This window comes from Epinephelus moara, chromosome 6 (genome assembly GCF_006386435.1).
Source record: "Epinephelus moara isolate mb chromosome 6, YSFRI_EMoa_1.0, whole genome shotgun sequence".
Classification (NCBI taxonomy): domain Eukaryota; kingdom Metazoa; phylum Chordata; class Actinopteri; order Perciformes; family Serranidae; genus Epinephelus; species Epinephelus moara.
The window spans coordinates 37,792,660-37,810,990 of record NC_065511.1 but is presented as its reverse complement, the minus strand read 5'-3'; the positions used below and the strand labels follow the sequence as shown (position 1 = coordinate 37,810,990).

Below are 18,331 nucleotides of genomic sequence, written 5' to 3'. Positions count from 1 at the left end.
AATGTGGCTGTCATCTAAAAGCATTCACTTGTTTTATGTGCTGCAAAATTGATATCACGCTGCAAAAGACCCTACCCACAATAATTCACGCACAATAGAGTGATCAGCTCGAACACCCAGGAGGTATTCCTGCAGCTCATCCCCCGCCTTGCCTCCGGTCTGCATCCCTCCGCCCCCTCATGAATATTGATAACCCTCCCTGCTGTGCTTAATGGTAACGCTGTGAAAAATGATGCTGGGTGTGTCGCTGGCACATAATCCCCCTGGGGCATGGCACAGAACTAATATGCAGCTATCACAGACATGAAGATGATCCCATCAGCGAGAAGAGAGTTAGAGGTCAGAACCCACAATAAAGACAGCCTCATTTCTTGGTGCGACTTGATGATGATGGAGATACATATTCATGTCAAGGCTTTAAGCCTGCGAGCGTGCGATGCAGTGACCAGCTGTGTGTGTGTTCCCTGCAGCTTGCATGATGTCATCAGGGAGTGACATCTCTGTTTTGGGCACCGTGGGGGCATTACATCACACCAGGAGAATTCAGGGACCAAAGACGGCTATTTGTTCCAAAGACCGGCCACATTACAGCTGCACTGAAGGAGGAATGACATTTGAGATCGGCTGATGTTCCAATTAGGAGGCAAACAATACGTTAAAAATACGAAATTAGAATTGACAGCTTGCTAAACCCCTCCACTGATCAGTGATTGACCAATTATAGCTTAGGAACCGTAAATAGGCCTGTCAGGCTTTGGATCTCACCACATGCTGAAACACTGGCAAGGGGATGTAGTAAAAGCAATACTCCGGATTTCAAGAGTTTGGAGGGCGGTGTTTATTCTTTAGTCTTTCAAAACCAACAACAGCAACATGAGCATGTCTGCTGAAAGGGTTTCTGGGACATTTTTTATGGCATCCTCTTCCACTCTTAAACTTCCGGACTCAGTCTATCACTCTGCCTTGAGGTTTATTACCAGTGTTGTCTATGGTACACATCATTGTATTTTATATGACAGGGTTGGGTGGTCTTCTCACTGGTACCTTTTTATCTATAAAATCCTTACTGGAAAATTACTATTAACTTTCTAAATTGCTTTGTCAGTCAGATGGGCTTTGTCAGTCAGATGGGCTTTATCAGACACGCTCTCCTGACTGGCTCTTTCTTCATGTTCCACTAGTTATGTCTGAACTTAGAAAAACTGCTTTTATTTTAGTGCATCTCCTTGAATCAAATAGAGCACCTCCTTAAAATCAATTCGGTTGTGCCTTTTGGACATCTTTAGAAATCTGATCTTAAAATCCCAACCTCTACTTGTGTTTTATTTAACATTTTCATTATTTTAGATTATATTAAACCAAATTATCTAATTGCAAAGGGGCTTTTTACTTAAATGTATTTTATTTTGCATCTTAATTATCCTACTTTATCTATTAAATAATTTCCCTAACCATAAAGTTTTAATAGATTTTTTATAATGGCATTTCTCTGGAATCTGTTGTTTGCTGTTGTAATTGACTCAATGTATTTGTAGAGGAGGGTTTCCCCTCAATTATCTTGAGTATAACATAAAGGTTGAATGAATGACTCGCTTGCCTTAAAATTAGGGCCCGACCGATTTATTGGCCAGCCGATTTAATCGGCCGATTATAGCCATTAGAGAATAATCAGCAATCAGCCAAAAGTTGGCCGATTGACGCCGATGTTAACACTTATATTTTCATCCCTAGTAAAATGCAGGGAATAAGGTGTTTTACTTAGAAATGATGTCCTTGTGTTACTTTTTGCACTATAACCTACCTCTGTTAAATTGGCAATAATAAGAACTCTGGTACTGTGAACATACATGTGAATGTCTTAATTCATATAGACTTTGCATGAATATTTTATTTCCCAGAGGTTTACTGCCTTTTTGCACATCATATTTTTGATTTATTTTGTGTTCAAATTGTTCATATGCTGCTTGTTCCACACAATTTCTGATAATAAAAGTAGTAGAAAATAGTAAAATGTTCTTCCTTCAATTTATATCTTTGTAACGAGTGTTTGAACTATATTTAAGCCATCAAAAGCAGGTATTTCGGGGTTTTTTAAATTGAAAAACGTAAAAATTTAATCGCCCGATTTATCGGTTATCGGATTTTTTATTCCATAATATTGGAATCTGCCCCAAAAAATCCATTTCGGTCGGGCCCTACTTAAAATGTCAGATATCTTACATTTTTCCCTATCGTAGTTATTATACAAGAACTTAATAGCTCTATATTGCAAGACAAGAACAATGTTGATGCAACAACACAAAACCCTAGCACCAAAAACACACCAGGTAGCGGTGAGCTGCCATGCAATGTAGGAAAGCTGTGGTGGGCACTCTGAGCTGCAGTGGTTTATTTCTGCTGCAAGTGCAGCCAAATTAACAGTTGGGGATAGTTTAACTTGTGGCAGCGAATAAATGGTCACAGAATACCCACAGCCAATTAGTGAACAAAGTCCTGTGACGTGTTGACCTGTGTTACAAATCATTTCTTCCCACCTGAAACACATGAACATGCCTCCCAGCAGCAGAAACACAACTATTGCAGTGAGCTGCACTGTGCCGCTGTTTACGCACGATGTGATTTTGCCAAGTAGAACACGCTCCTGGATCAACATCCAACACTGCGTTCCTGGACCAACACTGCAATCAACCAATCACAGTTCTCTGACATTAAAAACAAATCTTTAAAAATTCCCCTGTGCTTCTTTAGAGCTAAGCTTGTTTTCCAAATTAAAGTTAGTACAATTAAACAAAACCCTCAGTAACCTTGAACAAAATCCTTATGAGCTGCTGCAGGGTTAGCGAGTTAGTACGCTAAATAGGTAGGCTGTGAAAATGTGTTAACAGCAGGTATTTACAACTGAAAATAATAATACCCTTAATCTTTGTTAGTTAACAATAATCTCGCCTACTGGCAAGCTTACTTGTTAGCATGCCCAACCTACTTCGCAAGCTAACTCATTACAATTCTAGCCTATTGGCAAATTTACTTGTTGGCATAGCAAACCTCGTTAGCAATATTGCCCAATAATTTAGCAGTAGCATATAAGAATTTTGTTCAGTGTAAGTGAGGATTTTGTTAAATTACACTAACTTCAACTTGGAAAACTTATCTTAGAAGTGGCATAAAGGAACTTTGAAAAAAAAGCAGTGTTAACTGTGTTAACAGTTAAAAGCATCAGCTAGAAACATTAAAGAGTCAGCGGGAGACAGCACCAACTCATGGAACAAATGTTGGCTTAATTAGCGAGCTAGCTACAGCTGGCAATATATGCCAGTCACCAGTCACGCTGATTTCAGCTGTTAAAAATTGGCGATTGCCAGCCAGAAATGAAAAGCTGCTTTTGTCTATTTTTGCCTGTATCAAAGCACCATTACTTAAAAAAACACTAAGAATTTTGAGTGTAAAATCTGCCAGCATCATCAGACTAAACTGCTTTGTGCCGTGCAATGAGGTCATGTTTAACAGGCGTAGCAACAGTAACTGAGAGGCCAAAGCCAGTTGGCTTAAATAAAGATCAGATTCTGTGTATTTATTTATACACTGGTAAAGTGTTCTCAGTTTGTAATGTTCAAACACCACAGGAGCTATTCTGTAATTAAGTTTTGTAAATTACTTTCTTGCTGTATCAACTCTCCCTCAACCTTATCTTCTTCCACTTCAGTTAGCGGTTTCTTACATTTCCCAGAATGACTTGTGACAACCTGACAGAGGGGGGTGGGGGGGTGGGGGGTGAACTTGTTACTCAAAATGCACCGTGGGTTGCGGCTGCGTTGCATTTAATCTATTTGAGCTGCCTGGGGATGAGAAATTGGTATCTCTGCCTCTTCTGCAATGGATTATTCAGCTGTGATTGCTAAACGTCAGCGAACAATAGCAGCTTTAAAATACTGAATCTTTGAATGTGGATGAGTTGACACCAAAACCCTGACATGCACTATTATGTTTTAGGCTGCTGAACATTGTTCTGCCATCACTCCACTGTAGCAGTAATGAAAGTATCTGTTCGGCCATCTGTGAGAAGACGATAAACACATCAAACAGCACAGTGGTCCAGAACTGCGAGGTACAACACCAGTAGCTGTTATTTTAACAATGTCAAAAGGGTCTTTGTTTGGATTTCTGCTTGAAATGTTGGTGTCAGTGCATCAACACTACAAGGAGAGAATAGTTAGGAGTCACAACAGCCGCAGCACCGCAATAAAAAATGCAGCTAAAACAATTCCTGTGATACGGTGGCAATGCAAATGCACAAGATGGAGGTGATAAGTATGGAAGTATGAACTGAGAAGCAGAAAGGAGTATTTTTATGACAGGAGCATATCGGATGTGGGAGAGATGGAATGTGATTCGGGCGGGTGTATGAGATAAAGCAGAATGATTCTTTCAGTTTAAGAGTCACCACATTGTTCCTGTGGTCTTTGGGACATTCTCCCTTTATCACTGCGATCCCTGGACTTGTGCGATGTCTTTATGAAACCGGATAGAGCATTTTTATTCAGACAGGCTTTTGGTTAGCTTATCCGAATAGCTAATAACCTTCTTATTTGTTTCTGTCCTGATTTATTTGCTGTTGCAGGGTTTTTATCTCGTCAGCTCTGTGCTGTGTATTGTTGCTGTCTGTCTTTTTTATTGCTTTTATTGTGCCATTTGTTTTTAATGTTAAGCTCTTTGTGATTTGGTATCTGTGACAGGTGCTATACAAATAAAAATGCATTGCTTGCTTAGTTACTTGGACAGACTGCAGCTCACTACAGCTCAAACTCAACTATTTCCATGATCCTTTAAGTCACTTAATCGACATTTATTGGTTATAGCTCCTCAAATTGTGAGAATTCTGATTGTAAATTTAATATTTTTTGGTTTTATGGCTCATTTATGCTCAACTGTAGATACGTATATGGGCACAGAGAGAGCCTTTTGTCTGTACTCAGCATTTTTACACACTTTCTGAAGGCTTATGGATATGGACAACGTGGAGCAGTACCACAGGAGATTTAGGGGGCAGTGTAGCGTAGTTCAAGCTAGATTCGACACAACGAAGACATTTTAAAAATGGTGGAATGGAACAAATTGGTAATAAAGTGAAAACAATTCTCCGCCCACGTGTCGTGATGTATTAAATGGCCTCACAAACCACCACTGTCTACAAGACTGCCTCCGTTAACAGGTACATTATTACGACCTCGTCAACCGTCAGGTTAGTTATTGTCAGAAACTTTTGACTCTGCCATCTAGTGGATGTATCTGTGCTAACGCAAAGGGTGCATGGAAGTATGTGAGCAGTGACCAGGCCCCCAGTAAAGCAGCTCAACCTTGCAGCCAATTTTTCCCAGTGGCCACTTGCGGTACTGCATCGAATAAAATTCCTCGCAGCCCAAAGAGCATTTTCCACATAGACCACCATTGTAAAAGAAACACCTCAAACTGCAAACAAGGTCAATTATGAGTCTTTCTATTAGAATTTTTGTTCCATGGAGGTTTTAAATTTGTAAAACTTTCTTCAAGCCGAGGAAAGGGATTCAAAAACCAGTGATTTCACCGCAAAGTAAAGTCTATTAGATGAACAGGAACTTTCAGGCGTGGCAAGCAGGAGAAACACTACTGCGCATTTTCAGTGGGCCGCACGGAAGTAAACCCAGAGGGAAGAAACTTTTTTAGCATATGCGCCAGGCGAGCAACGCCACTGGAATAAATGAAAGCTATCATTTCAACTGGTATTAATGGGTCTTTATTTGTATGTTATGGGAGTTTAAATGAGTCCTTAGACTGTTAATGGGACAAAAAAAGCATTTTGAGGAGATCACTTTGGGCTTTAGGAAATTGTGACTTTTTTTTTTTACCATTTTCTGACACTTTACAGACCAAACAGTTAATTGACTAATCCAGAAAATGATCTAGACAATTAAATTAAATGTTGGTTGCAGCTCTAATGTTGGGTATACAGTGTCACCGAAGATACACTAGGAAAAGAAAACAGTGAAAGGTGAACAAATGAAGCTATCAGGTGAATTTTCTGGGTATTTACAGTTTTGGTTCAGAACTGTCTACTCAAAAAAATACCTCTTGCTTGCTTTTAAATGATAACAACATGAATTTTTATGACAGTGTAAATTCAGTAACACCAATGAGCCTGTCAGGTTTCTCTTTCAGCACATCTAATTCAAATTTTATTCCCAGTAATATTGTTTTTAAGAATTTTGTGCAACTTGCGGGGAAAGGGAAACACTACTCCTCACAGAAAATGCTTCATTTGTATCAATAGGTGTAAAAGCACAAGCTGCCTGTACAATGTACTTGAAGTGTATGACAGTGAGAATAATTGCCATGTCAAATCCTCTTGGGCTTCAGCGTGTTTCCTGTTCGTTTGATGCATGACAACTGCCAAGGTGACAAGCGAGCTGTCACAATGCCGAGAGTGAGATAAAGCTCGGAGATGAATTTAAATACTTGCTTGCGTTTTCCAAGTAGTGACATAGCATTAAAACTATGACAGTTTTCAGTCACACTGTATGGAAATTGATTTTTTTAAATAACTAAAGCATTAATGTTACAGGCTCTTCTTAGTCACGGAAAACAAGGACATATCAGTAAGTGTGTGATTTATCAACACAGACGGGTTATTGTAACAGCGGTTTGTGATATTAAACGCAGCTGAGGGTGAACACAGTAACCTTCGATGGATGCTAGAAGAAAAGGTGTGGGCGTTTTATTAGACTTATCAAATGCGCGCCTCCTGCCACAGATGTTTCACTAAATTAGATCCTCAACACTTCAGAGGCGTTAAATGGTAAATTCTTTCTACAAGAGAAGACACAAAGCAGAGCTCTCCATTTTGGTGAGAGAAACGCACACACAGCCCTGAAGGCAATGCTGAAGAGATTGAACATGATCCGAAGGAGACTGCAGATTTTAACTAACGCGATGAGGACGGCGAATTCCGTCTGACCAGGACAAAGTGGAGAAGGAGTCTGAGGGGCTCCTCAGATGAAATAAAGATGAGATGACATGCATCAACCGGCCCCCCTGTGCAGCGTTTGTTGAATGTGCAGAAGTGAATGTCTTTAACACAACTCTCCGTCTGCCTCCTGAAGCGGGCCAACAGTCTGTGACTTCATTTGTCGCAGGGAAAGAAATGAATAACCTTTCAGGCCAACCTGGCTGGGAGCGAGGAGCGTGTGGCATACAAATGACGACACTAGCTCCACCGCGCACACTCATTCATGCGAGAATGTAAATGGTGCTGTGATCGTTTGCATGAGAAATTTTATGTTGGATGCATCTGACCCCCCGTCTCCTCCCTTTCCCCCTTGTCATTGTTAACAGAGGGCTAATCTATTTGGGTGCATCACAGAAAACACATTATTAGATTTTGGTATCGTTTTTGGAGTGTACGGAAAGGGAACACACACACAGAAAAGGATTATCTTGAAGAAGCTTAATTGTTTCCCAGGCAACTAGTTCCCCACTAAGACGATGACTGTGAAATTTCCGCTAGCGATTATTTTACTTTCAAATGACTTACTCGTGTCCTCCAGCTAAATCCTTCATGTGAGCCAACCTAGTTTTTTTGGGAGGGGGAGGTGGGTGGGAGGAGGGTGGGGGGTTGAAATAGATTAGAGAGTCCTCGAGGAAAACAACATCTCTTTTAGCCTCCAGTACAATAACAAAACTGGGCTGTGAGCTGGAATGAAAAGGTTAGCTCAATGTTTATCGTTAATGATGGTGGGGTTCTGATGAGACCCAGCAGGGGTGATTAATTCATGCAATAAACAAGGCCGTCTAGGGTGAAGTAATTCCAAATCGCCAGATGAGTCATACAAAGCCATTTTCCTTAATCATTTTAAGCAGGTGTCCATGAACAAATACGGCCAATCCAAAATGTTGAGAAAACATCAGCATCTCCCACAAGTGTCCTCAATCTTAGGAGGACCGGCTTCCATTTTCTGTCTTAATTTGCAGTGGAGTGCTAATTCAGGGAGTTATTATTGTGCTGTAATGAACAGCACCATAATCAATGACAGCGTCACTTTGTGTTATTTAAGTTAATAAAAAACAGGCTCCTGCGCTACATCCCAAAGGCATTCCTTTTGTCATGTCCACAGAGACCGATGCACATGTGGTGTGCCACTCGCTCGCGACCATATCTCTTCCTCAAAGGGCTGAGAGCCGCGGCAGTGGCACACAATAACCATTGTCTGTGGTAAATCCCCAGCAGAGCGCGAGGGGGGGAACCACACGAGAATCGAAACAGGCTTTAAAGTCACACTGCTGCTCATTTTCCACCATTTCAGTGCAACCATAATACTGTGATCTAAAAGGCTGTGCTTTCAACAGAGGTTGCAGCGTGCATTATGCAGCAACAACAACAGGGCCAGAATAGGCTACAGTCTCTCTAATTCACCTGAGATTACCATCTCAAACAAATCACAAACAACAGCATTATGGGAACAGAGACAAAAGCGAGTGCAGCGCGGCGTGGCCTTTCCTTTTTAAGAGACAAGAAGCCTTGAAAGAAGCACGTTTCTGCCGTCTACCTCCATTACAGCTGGAGCATCTGTACGTACAGGCTTATGAGTCATTACAGAAATGCTTTGAAGAGATAACATCTCCTTACCTGCAGTTTGGAGGTGGATCTAGTGTTATTTCTGCGAGCTCTTTCTGAATCCTGGAAGAGAAGGATTTTATTGTTAAAATCTGATTTGGGAGGGAAAATCTCCAGAAGATAATAAAAGCTGAAGGAATGGACAAGTCTACAGAGCATAAGGTCAGGGTTTCAAGTCTGTGATGAGGTATATGTTGCTTTAAAGTTCACCTTCAGACTACAGCCGTTTGGCACACAGCATCCAACACTGACAAAGCTGCTGAGAACATCTCATCATCAAGCATGTTGTAAATGACTTAACTTGCTGTCCATGTTAAAGGTATGAATTAAGTAAAGCCAGTTTGTCATTACAGCTTTAACATAAGTGATTTACGTTTTATCTCTCTCATTGTAGTCGCTAGTCTGTGGTGCATAAACAACATTAGAAGGAATACTGTGCATGAGGATGAACATGACTGCTTTGTGAATTTGAGATAACCGTGCAAAATGATGATTCAGACTGTGAAGGGCAACCAAGTGCAAATGCTGCTGCTAAGCTCGCGTTAATATAAACACAGCACTTCAGACAACAGCGAAGCCTCTCCATGTTACAGCCCCTTGTTAAGGCCCTCGTAGAGACTTGCTTTAAAGTGAGGCGCAGTCGCACAAAAGGGAGATGCTCACAACATCGGCCTCTTGTTAAAAAAAGACTCGGCGACCTCAGTCAACCCTTTGCTCAACCGGTTGCATAATAATTCTGTCATCGCCTGTCTTTTTTTGGGAATAAGTGCGAAGACTGGTGGAGGTAAGTGTTAGTGGTGGTGTGGGTGAGACAAGAGTGCTGCGGAGCATGAGGCGAATCTATTCAAACAAACAGGCTGGAATGGGAATATCTCTTTCGAATGACAGCAGTGACACTCGAGTGCAGAGCTGTGTGAGTTACATCCTGTCTGTGGGTTTAGTGTCACACTGAATAGCGTGGATGTTTGAAATGACAATGCCTGTGGGACTGTAGTCTTTTTATATAACTTCACACCCTCAGGGCACAAGGGGAGAGGCCTTTACTTTAACAAACAACCCCTGTGTAAATGCCGCTCTCCAGAGCCTCTTTCTTTTTTCTCCTTCTTACCTCTTGGCACTAGTTGAAAGTTTAGCAGCGGTTTTACTCGAGATCTTGGTCTCCTTCTTTTTGGGCTGTGCTTGCTCTCGCTCCTGCTCAGGCGGTACCGTTTCCCTTTGTTCAATATCTGAGCTTCCCCCGCTGGTGCTGGGGCTGTCGTCCGGTCTCTGCACTTCGCTGGACATCGTGGGCCCTGAGAAAGCACAATGTCACACCACAACCTGTGAGCACGGCGAGGCAAGTTTCCACTCCGGATCATATAATGGCAGATTGGTTGCCTGCGCTATCTCAGCAAAATGGGTAGATTTGAGAGGAAGCCACAGTAAGATGGGTTTAATTTAATCAACGTCCAGCTGGATGTGGATGAGAGTTAAAGCAGAGCAGGGATGTGCAGAGCTGATGAAAAGACATTTGTCAAAGTCTACAGTGCTGTGAATTACACATGTATGGCTCCCTTGTTAAAAGGAATATAATAAGCCTTTCACCTAATGATCTATTAGGGATTATATATTACAGCCTAATAGTTTGGAGGACTTTATGTGAGTAGCTTTACTGGCCTAGATTCACAACGAGACCTTGTTGCTGCCCTGTGTCGTGTTTTTGCCTTTTTCTTTGAGCAAATACTAAATAATATTGTGGTTTAGGGTCAATTGTATGACCTAGTAATGAGTAATATAGCTCTTTATAGCTTTACAGGCTAATTTAGTCAGAAATAACACACATATCATCAGTGACAGATCGGAAAAGACACTTGAAAATGAAGAGACCATCCGTGAAGACGAGCACTGCCCCGGTTAATTCATGCCCCCTTTACAGACGACAAAGACACGGTTAAATATATATAATAATGTTAGTTAAAATGTAAAATAAAAGCAGACAGATTTAAGATAGGTGGTGTGGAAGAAGTTAATCAAAACGATGAAGTGAAGTGGCGGGCAGCTCGCCTTTCCCGGGGGGCGTTTCACGGTAATGATAGGGACATCAATGGCTAAAATGTACCCGGTTCAATAGCCGTTAGAGATGACAGGGTCGATGCGGAGACATTGTAGCCCCCCCCAAAATAACACCGGAGACAAGTTAAGATGTTCGTGTGCCGTCAGACATCACTTAACTGTTTGGTCAAACCGGCTAGGTCAACATTTGTGGGGGTGAACACACAATAGGGGTCGACCGGTGGGAGTGAATCCGAACCGTCCTACAAAAGCGACCGTAAACATTAATGGGAGCTAGCTAACGTTACCACACCGGGGGGGAGGAGGAGGCGGAAAGTAGGGTGCGTTACATTACCGCTGAGGGGTATTTTAAAAAAGGAAAAGCAGAACAGGCCTCCATGTTTTAAAGTCAATGAAAATACGCATAGAACAAGGCGTTTCTGCCGGACTCGTCCGAAGCAGCCGACGGCGGGGCTGATGGAGGACGGTCAGCGGCAGGGCCGGCGGGGCAGCGGGGGGGAGATATGCGGAGCCTCGCCGTTTTCTGGAGTGTCCACATTGTGCGGTGAAGAGCAGTGACCCTGCCTCGGCACAAAGGGAGGCTCGTCCCACACATCCACCCCCCACCCCCCTCTTTTCCTCCTCCTCCTCCTCCTTCTTCTTCACTGGAAAACGACACTTTTCACGGGACATTTACTTACTTTTGGCGTATCTACGAGGGGCGGCTAAATGCGCGTGTCGATATTACCTGGCGGCTTGCCGTCGATGCTGCAATTTCGCGTCGTAATCCCAAGGTACCGAAAAAAGTATATCCTCACACGGCCGTCTGCTCGCTCCCGTGTCCTAGCTATTTAACTGGAGGTAGCAGCAGCAGAAAAGCGATTACAGAAAACTGAGGCAGCCCCGGACCGCCTCCACGCGCGCTCCCGGCCTGCGCGCACTGCTCGTGCACGTGCGCTGCATAGGAAAGAGAAGTAGGCTGCGCGAGACCATGGTGAACAGAGTAATGAATTAATCAAAGTACTAACAATAAAAGACAACAGTGTTGGTCCTGTTACACATAAACTGTCAATAAAATGTCTTTATCACGCTCTCCTGTGTTCATGCAGGGGCGTTGCCAGAAATGATGGGCCCCATGTACAGGAAATGATTCCACCCCCTCTTCATCACCCCAACATATCTTCTCTGCTACCTTGTTGATGCACACAGCACAGGGATACCAAGTATTCACCCATATGGACACAAATAATTTGAGGCACGGTGCAATCGCTGCACGATTTACAATCCCTGACCCTGGAACAGACAAACTTTAGAGGAGGAAAGCCTTGTCCAGCCCAATTGCCAAAAGTAAATCTTGGCATTGGATGTTTCTACAAACCACGGACACATTACATCTGTGCATTTCATAGGTATCATATTAGCCATCTATGGGGTCGTACACATGCCGCGTCTTTAACCATCTGGAAAACACGAGGTCGGGTGCTAGGTGCTACTTTTGTGTCCTTTATGAGTCAGCTTTCAAGAGCGTGGCAGCAGGTTGCATCTGAAGTTGCTAAGCAACCTTATCAAGCACCGTATCACAGCTTATTTACCTAAAATCCTGAGTGCAGAGCTGATCTTCTTCCAGTAGCTGTTTATAAGTGTGTAGGCCTATCGTCTGGCAGCCCTGCACTAACATGATCAACTATCCCATATTTCCCACAGACTGATATTTATAGAAGAAGGAAAAGGTGTCTGTTGGCTGTGATTGGTTGGTCCTCGTCACATGACATGCAGCACGTGCTGCTGCGTTCCAAAAGTTGAACTCAGTTTATCTCAGAGTGCCCTGAAAATTAGGCGCTCAGGAACGTGTGCGCATCACAATGGTGTCATTGAAAACAATGAGTTTGAGGGCCCCAAAAATGCGGGTGCAATGCAAGTGTATGACCCCTAAAGTGACGTAATGAGCTTACTGTACTGTCACCCCTTTTACACCCACTGAAATTTGCAAAGCAGCTGCTGGCAGTTAGCGGCTAACTCAAAGAACAAAAAAAGTGGCCGTAAAAGGTCTGGCAGCTCAAAGCAAAGGAGGGGATCAGTGGCCATATAACAGGGATGGTACATTATTATTATTGCCATGTTATGCTGTTAGAAAATGCTGCTGACGCATATGTTTTATGCCACATTAGAGGCAAACATGGTTGTGTTACATGTCAAGCTTGTCACGCCTCTTGATTCTGCAGTGCCAACATGCTGTCTTAGGCCTCAATCACAAAGAAAGCCTTTTAGGGACCTTTTGTAATAGTTTTTAATGAGAATGAAGCTTTTTGCTTGCAGTTTTACATTGCGACGTGCATTGCGAGTTCAACTCAAACTTCAACTCAGTGCGGAATAGTGCCCCATGTCATTTCTTCTTTCGTCATCTTTTTTTCCGTTGTCTAATCAGATGAGTTGAGAGGCGGGCCTTCTGTGGTGGTCACGACAACAAGTTTACATTTGGTAAACAGTGGAGGAGAAACTGGTGGAAGCAGTTGCTGGATACCCAGAGCTATACGGCCGTACGATAGACAGCAGGTTATCAAACTGCCCCTGAGTCCTCCTAAAATATGCCTCGAAATGGCCATCATGGAGGAGAAGCTCCTGGACCAACCGGTGGTACTCCCCATGATCCACCCTCTTTTTTAGGGTCTCATGTACCCACACATCTGTGCCCAACAAACTATTTTCTGACAGCTTCTCACCCTCAACCAGAGCTACAACAAGTACCCTCTGCCCGTCCAAGGCCTTAGTTAGTCCATGATGATAAAACATTTAAACCACCCTTTTTGTTTTACAGAACACTTTTAACCTATCACATCATTAACTTTGTGTAAACATGTTTTAATTAGCCCCAATCAACTTGTACTTAAAATGTGAGACAGCCAATCAGGATGAGGTATTACCATGACAGGGTGCACCCAGGGGCCAGGTTCAAATATCCCCTGTTACGCACTCACAGAGTTTGATGCATGCTAAGTCTGTGAGGAGCCAGGCAGGCTGTCCCACTGCTCAAGGGAATAACTCACAATGCAAACTGTTGTGACATTAGAGCCTCAGTGCCAGTGTAATTCTGCATTGTCAAGAAGGAGTTGGCAAGACCAAAATTTCCTGGTATGTATAAACATGTCACCAACCTTATGATAGCATGATGGTGACTTCAGAATATATATATTGTTGTGAATTTGGAGCAAGCAAAGGAAATATCAGCCTCACACTGTCCAAAGAAACACCTCTGTTCAGGTATGATTTCACAGAGTGCAGAGCCCTCACACTCTCCTGCACCCAGGCACTGCTGCCTCCACATCATATGGGATGGATAATAGGAGACAGGAAAGATTCCCATCTTTATTACTTGTGAGCCTTCACTGGATAACTCAAGATGGCTGTAAAATTGCAGTCGGGCGTGTGAGGGTTAGCTGTACAGTATACGCACAATTACATTAGTAAAGATGATACACATGAAATCAGTTAAAGTCTGTGGGGTTCCTTTTCTCACGGCTAACAGGGGGAACCTTGAAATAGGGCCATGTATGTGCAGAGAGCCTCAAATGTGCTTTCAGGCTGAGCATGAAGTGGAAATCAGGGGCTTTGAGGATGCATGCAAACAAACACTAACACATTTGCCCTTCTTGGTGCCAATTCAAGTGAAGACGTATCCGCTGGAGTTGAAAATGTCAGAGCGGCTCCGCTTTGTGATTTTACAGAAGGAACAAAAGCACAAAGAGCTCTGGAGGAAGACAACAGCAGTTTAAGGCTAACAAAATTATCTAGACCCACACACCACTTACCAGCTTTCAATCACATAACTCGGTGAAGAAGACCATGATGCAGCAAGATATAAAAAGCAATAGTATGTTTGAGCACACGTACTGCTGTCAGAGGTCAAGACAGAACTTCTAGGGTTAAAACCGGAGTTTGGGTTTTGGGTCGGTGTCGGACCTGTCACACACAGAGTGGTTACAGACAGGAAAGAAGTGAGTAATGCTGCAATCCATTGTACTTGGATCTCGGAAAAACACAACCTCAGACATGGGAAAGTGTAACAGAATGGTCATTCAAGTCAGAATTCCAAGGCGGAAACTCGGGCAAGATCCATCTGGCCCAGAGTTTGGCAACGAAGCCACAACTTTCGTTACAGCAACATAGAATTACCTTTTCATCAATTTTACTTCATGTAGTGTTTGTTGTGAAACTTGCTGTGCAACCACGATGTAGCTGCCATTCCTGTTTGTGAACATGTGTTTCTCCGTCTCTGCAAACAGCAAGACAAATACACACAACTTCTACAACTTGGCTGTGGTTCAAAATTTTCGCTCAGGGCCTGTTTCCACAATTTTGAGCTGTTGAACATATTTTTTTTCATGAGGAAGGACAAGCAAGACAGCTGACAGAGTTTCATGCAGTTTCTCATCGCTGTGGTAATGGATGTAGGTCCTCTGTGGGGTGGGTGTCCATGTTTTCCTGAGCAGATGCACCGGGATGCATTCAGATCAGAAGTCAGGAATACCAGCTTAGAATTATTGACTTTGAGATGCAATGGATTGCAGCCTAAGTGAGCCTTGAGTTGTGATGTTTTACTGCTTTACTGCTTTACGCCCCAAAGCTATGGAACACATGACCTATAGATATCAGGGAAGCCAACTCATTTTCACCCTGATTTTGCGTCACGGAGACTATCGCAATCTTTTGAGTGTTCATACCTGGCGACATTTCTTTCTGTCAGAAGGGAGTCTCCCCAGGTTACGACCTGTGTGTGCACACCACAAGATTTCTCCACCGAGCCCTCGCCGACAGAGCCCCAGATAACGCGGTGACGTCACCAAACTACGTTTTTTAACTTGGGTGAGTGAGTTTATATAACTTATTAGATGGATATTAGTCTCTATATACAGACTCTACATTCAGTGAATGTAGAGTCTGTAGGCAAACCCCGGAGATCTTGCCTCTGGAAGAAGAGCGGAAGAGCCCTGGTTTCCGGTTGTAGGCTGTTTGTAGTCCGCGTGATATTGACCAATGACGTTTGAGCCGGCTACAGTTGTTGCCAGGTTAAACCATCCGTGCAGTGAACTAATGAGGCGGAACATAATTGGCGTCACTGCAAACTCTGAATCCATCGCAATGGTTCAGCATATTTACTTATATATAAACGGAAGTGGGAAATGGAAATTCGCCTCCTCCGCCCAAATCAAACTGGAATGCCAAAAAATCGGGGGTCTGCCCCCAGAGGCTGTATCGGAAGTCAGATGCCGAATACAGCCGATGGGTTCCGAGAATGGACGGATGTATATAGAGAAAGGTGACGTTTAGAGAGCAAGCCCAAATAAGCAACTCCACTTTAGAAACAAGCTCAAAGTCGCGGCTAATAAGCAGACCTGGCAACCTTGTGGCTTGTCCTCCTCACATTTCCTCCGTCCTCCTGTGTGCCGACATGGAACGTATCCCGCCTCTCATTGGCTGATGCTCTTTGTCAGTTGTGTCAAACTTCTCCAGTTTTCTAGCATGCCAAATATCCAGTCCCAGTCACAGACGAGGGGGCAACTTGCTCGTAGGCTTGTTCACACATGAGGACTCGTCGTGGCAGACTATATGCCGACTCACCTCTGACCCAAGGTGGCTCTCAAGATCCTCTGTGACGTCAAAATCGGGGTGAAAATCGTGTAATGTGAACTAGGCTTTAGCCTTTAACTAGCTCTGACGTCCTGATGCAGGTCTGAAACTCTTTCTTTTTCCGCTCCAGGCTGCTGCCACTCTTTAACATCTTACTTGATTTTATGATAGTTTATTATAATTACTGCTGTTTTTCTGTCATGGTTGGTATGAAAATTTGCTCTGTGTTCAATCTGCGTGAGGCCTGCGCAGCACAACACAGTGAACATGGTAAAAATGACTGTTCAGCTCAGTCACACGCAGGGCTGTACACCTCCTCAAACTTGTAAACGGCACTGCTAGTAATTCCTCAAAAATAGGAAGTGAAACTCCATATTTACTAAGGTGATTTTTTTTATTCCTCTGAAGGGAAGTGGGGAGCAAAGTTTCCCTACAGTACCAGTGAAATGCTGAAATAACCAGCCTCATCACTGTGAGAAGTACAAAACTACTAAAAAAAGCAATGTGAAGGTGCAGTAATTTCCAATTTGAGAACTTTGTACAAATGTTAATGATACACTAATGAAGTCTGGCAGCGGCTGACATTTATCTGCCTTGTTTTTTACAGAGTGGTTTGGGATATTTTCACTGCACTCCAATAATCCACATTATCCACAAATACCTGCAGCACTGAAATAAAAAATAACTTTGTCTGTGTTGGTGGAACAAATGCGAACATGGCCCGAGGCTCTGCACCAGGCAGAACGATATTATCGACCAACTACAGGCTGGTGAGCTAGAACGTGCACAAACCAAGAAACAGCTCTAACTGTTGCAGAAAAGTCAACGCATGAATTAAATACTTTGTTCAACGATTCTCTTAGTTCAAACAACGCCGTGCTGCCGCAGCACTTTCATGGAATATTTAAAGTAAATGTACTCTCACTTGCTGTGGAGCTGTGCAAACTCTCAGCCAAGCACCCACAAAACACTGAAACACTTATTCTATCTCTGACACCACTTCTCATCCACACTTTGTCACACAGTCACAAGGCAGGCTGTGTTTCATTCCACGCTGGTTTCAGGTCAAATGTCTGCCAAGGAAAAACAAAAAAGAAACAGAGAGTGGATCGTGTTTGCAGCCATTACTCCTGCCATTAGCTGACTTTTAATAGCCTCGAACCAACTGTATAGTGATGTGTATATAATTACATTCTTCAGAAAACTGTGTCTGTCATCTAATCTCAGCTCAAACACACCTCCACACATCCATTTACTGGTGAATTACCACACGTATCTCTTATTATTGAACTAAATTACAGCTTTGGGGCACTAAAGTACCTTCATAGTGTAACTCCTGTGGCTGTGAGAGCCTGATATTCTCCTGTTTAATATCTGTGTTTATTTTACGCACAAAAAAGGGAACCTCAGCCAGTTTTGATTCAATCTGAATAATAAATTAAATAATAAATAAACTTGCTTTTTCCAGTTTGTCTCATGCAACACAGGAGCTGCTGTATTTTTGATGAAGACTGCAGTTTTGTAGATTTCTACCAAACATTTCAAACATAAGTAATATGAAATACAGTTGATGAATATTTAAAAATATAGACGGCAGTTCATGCATATGGCTCTGTTGTCTCACTCTATGGTAACATGTTAAAGTGCAGATTTACATGCATGCTCACATTTTTACAACCCTGCCTCCTATTTTTTCCTGGAAATGAAATTATGTTTACACACTTCTTTAGATCAGGTTTGGTTAGGGGTTGAGTGAAGACTGGAAGACTTTGGCTGGAAAAAATACTTGAAGCACGATATTTAAAGGAAACCACAATCCCTGGTTTATTTAAAGGGACAGGGTATATTAATAAACCAATGTGTTAATGAGTAACTGAAAACTGAAATAGACTTCAGTCTTGAAAGTGTGAAATGATAACAACACACACTTCAGTTTCAGCTCTGTGCATCTGCCGTCTTCACTTATTTATCTAATGCAGCATACTGAAGTTGTACTCTAATGGTGTTTACTTGTTGTCTCGTATTTATCTT

At 42.8% G+C, this 18,331-nt stretch overlaps 1 protein-coding gene across 2 annotated transcripts in view; it reads right to left on the bottom strand.

Annotated features, from left to right (window-relative positions):
* Nucleotides 1-11,582, bottom strand: part of ube2e2 (ubiquitin-conjugating enzyme E2E 2) — a 36,948-nt gene extending 25,366 nt beyond the window's left edge. Inside the window, exons 1-3 of one of the 2 annotated variants that reach the window (XM_050046118.1) lie at nucleotides 11,424-11,582; nucleotides 9,753-9,936; nucleotides 8,657-8,707 (exon numbers count right to left, since the gene is read on the bottom strand). In XM_050046118.1, the coding sequence (XP_049902075.1) occupies nucleotides 8,657-8,707; nucleotides 9,753-9,928 (227 nt within the window). In that variant the 5' untranslated portion in view covers nucleotides 9,929-9,936; nucleotides 11,424-11,582. Of the gene's footprint in view, nucleotides 1-8,656; nucleotides 8,708-9,752; nucleotides 9,937-11,376 lie in introns of both variants that reach the window. The other variant, XM_050046119.1, reaches the window with a different exon arrangement.
* Nucleotides 11,583-18,331: the final 6,749 nt, after the last annotated feature.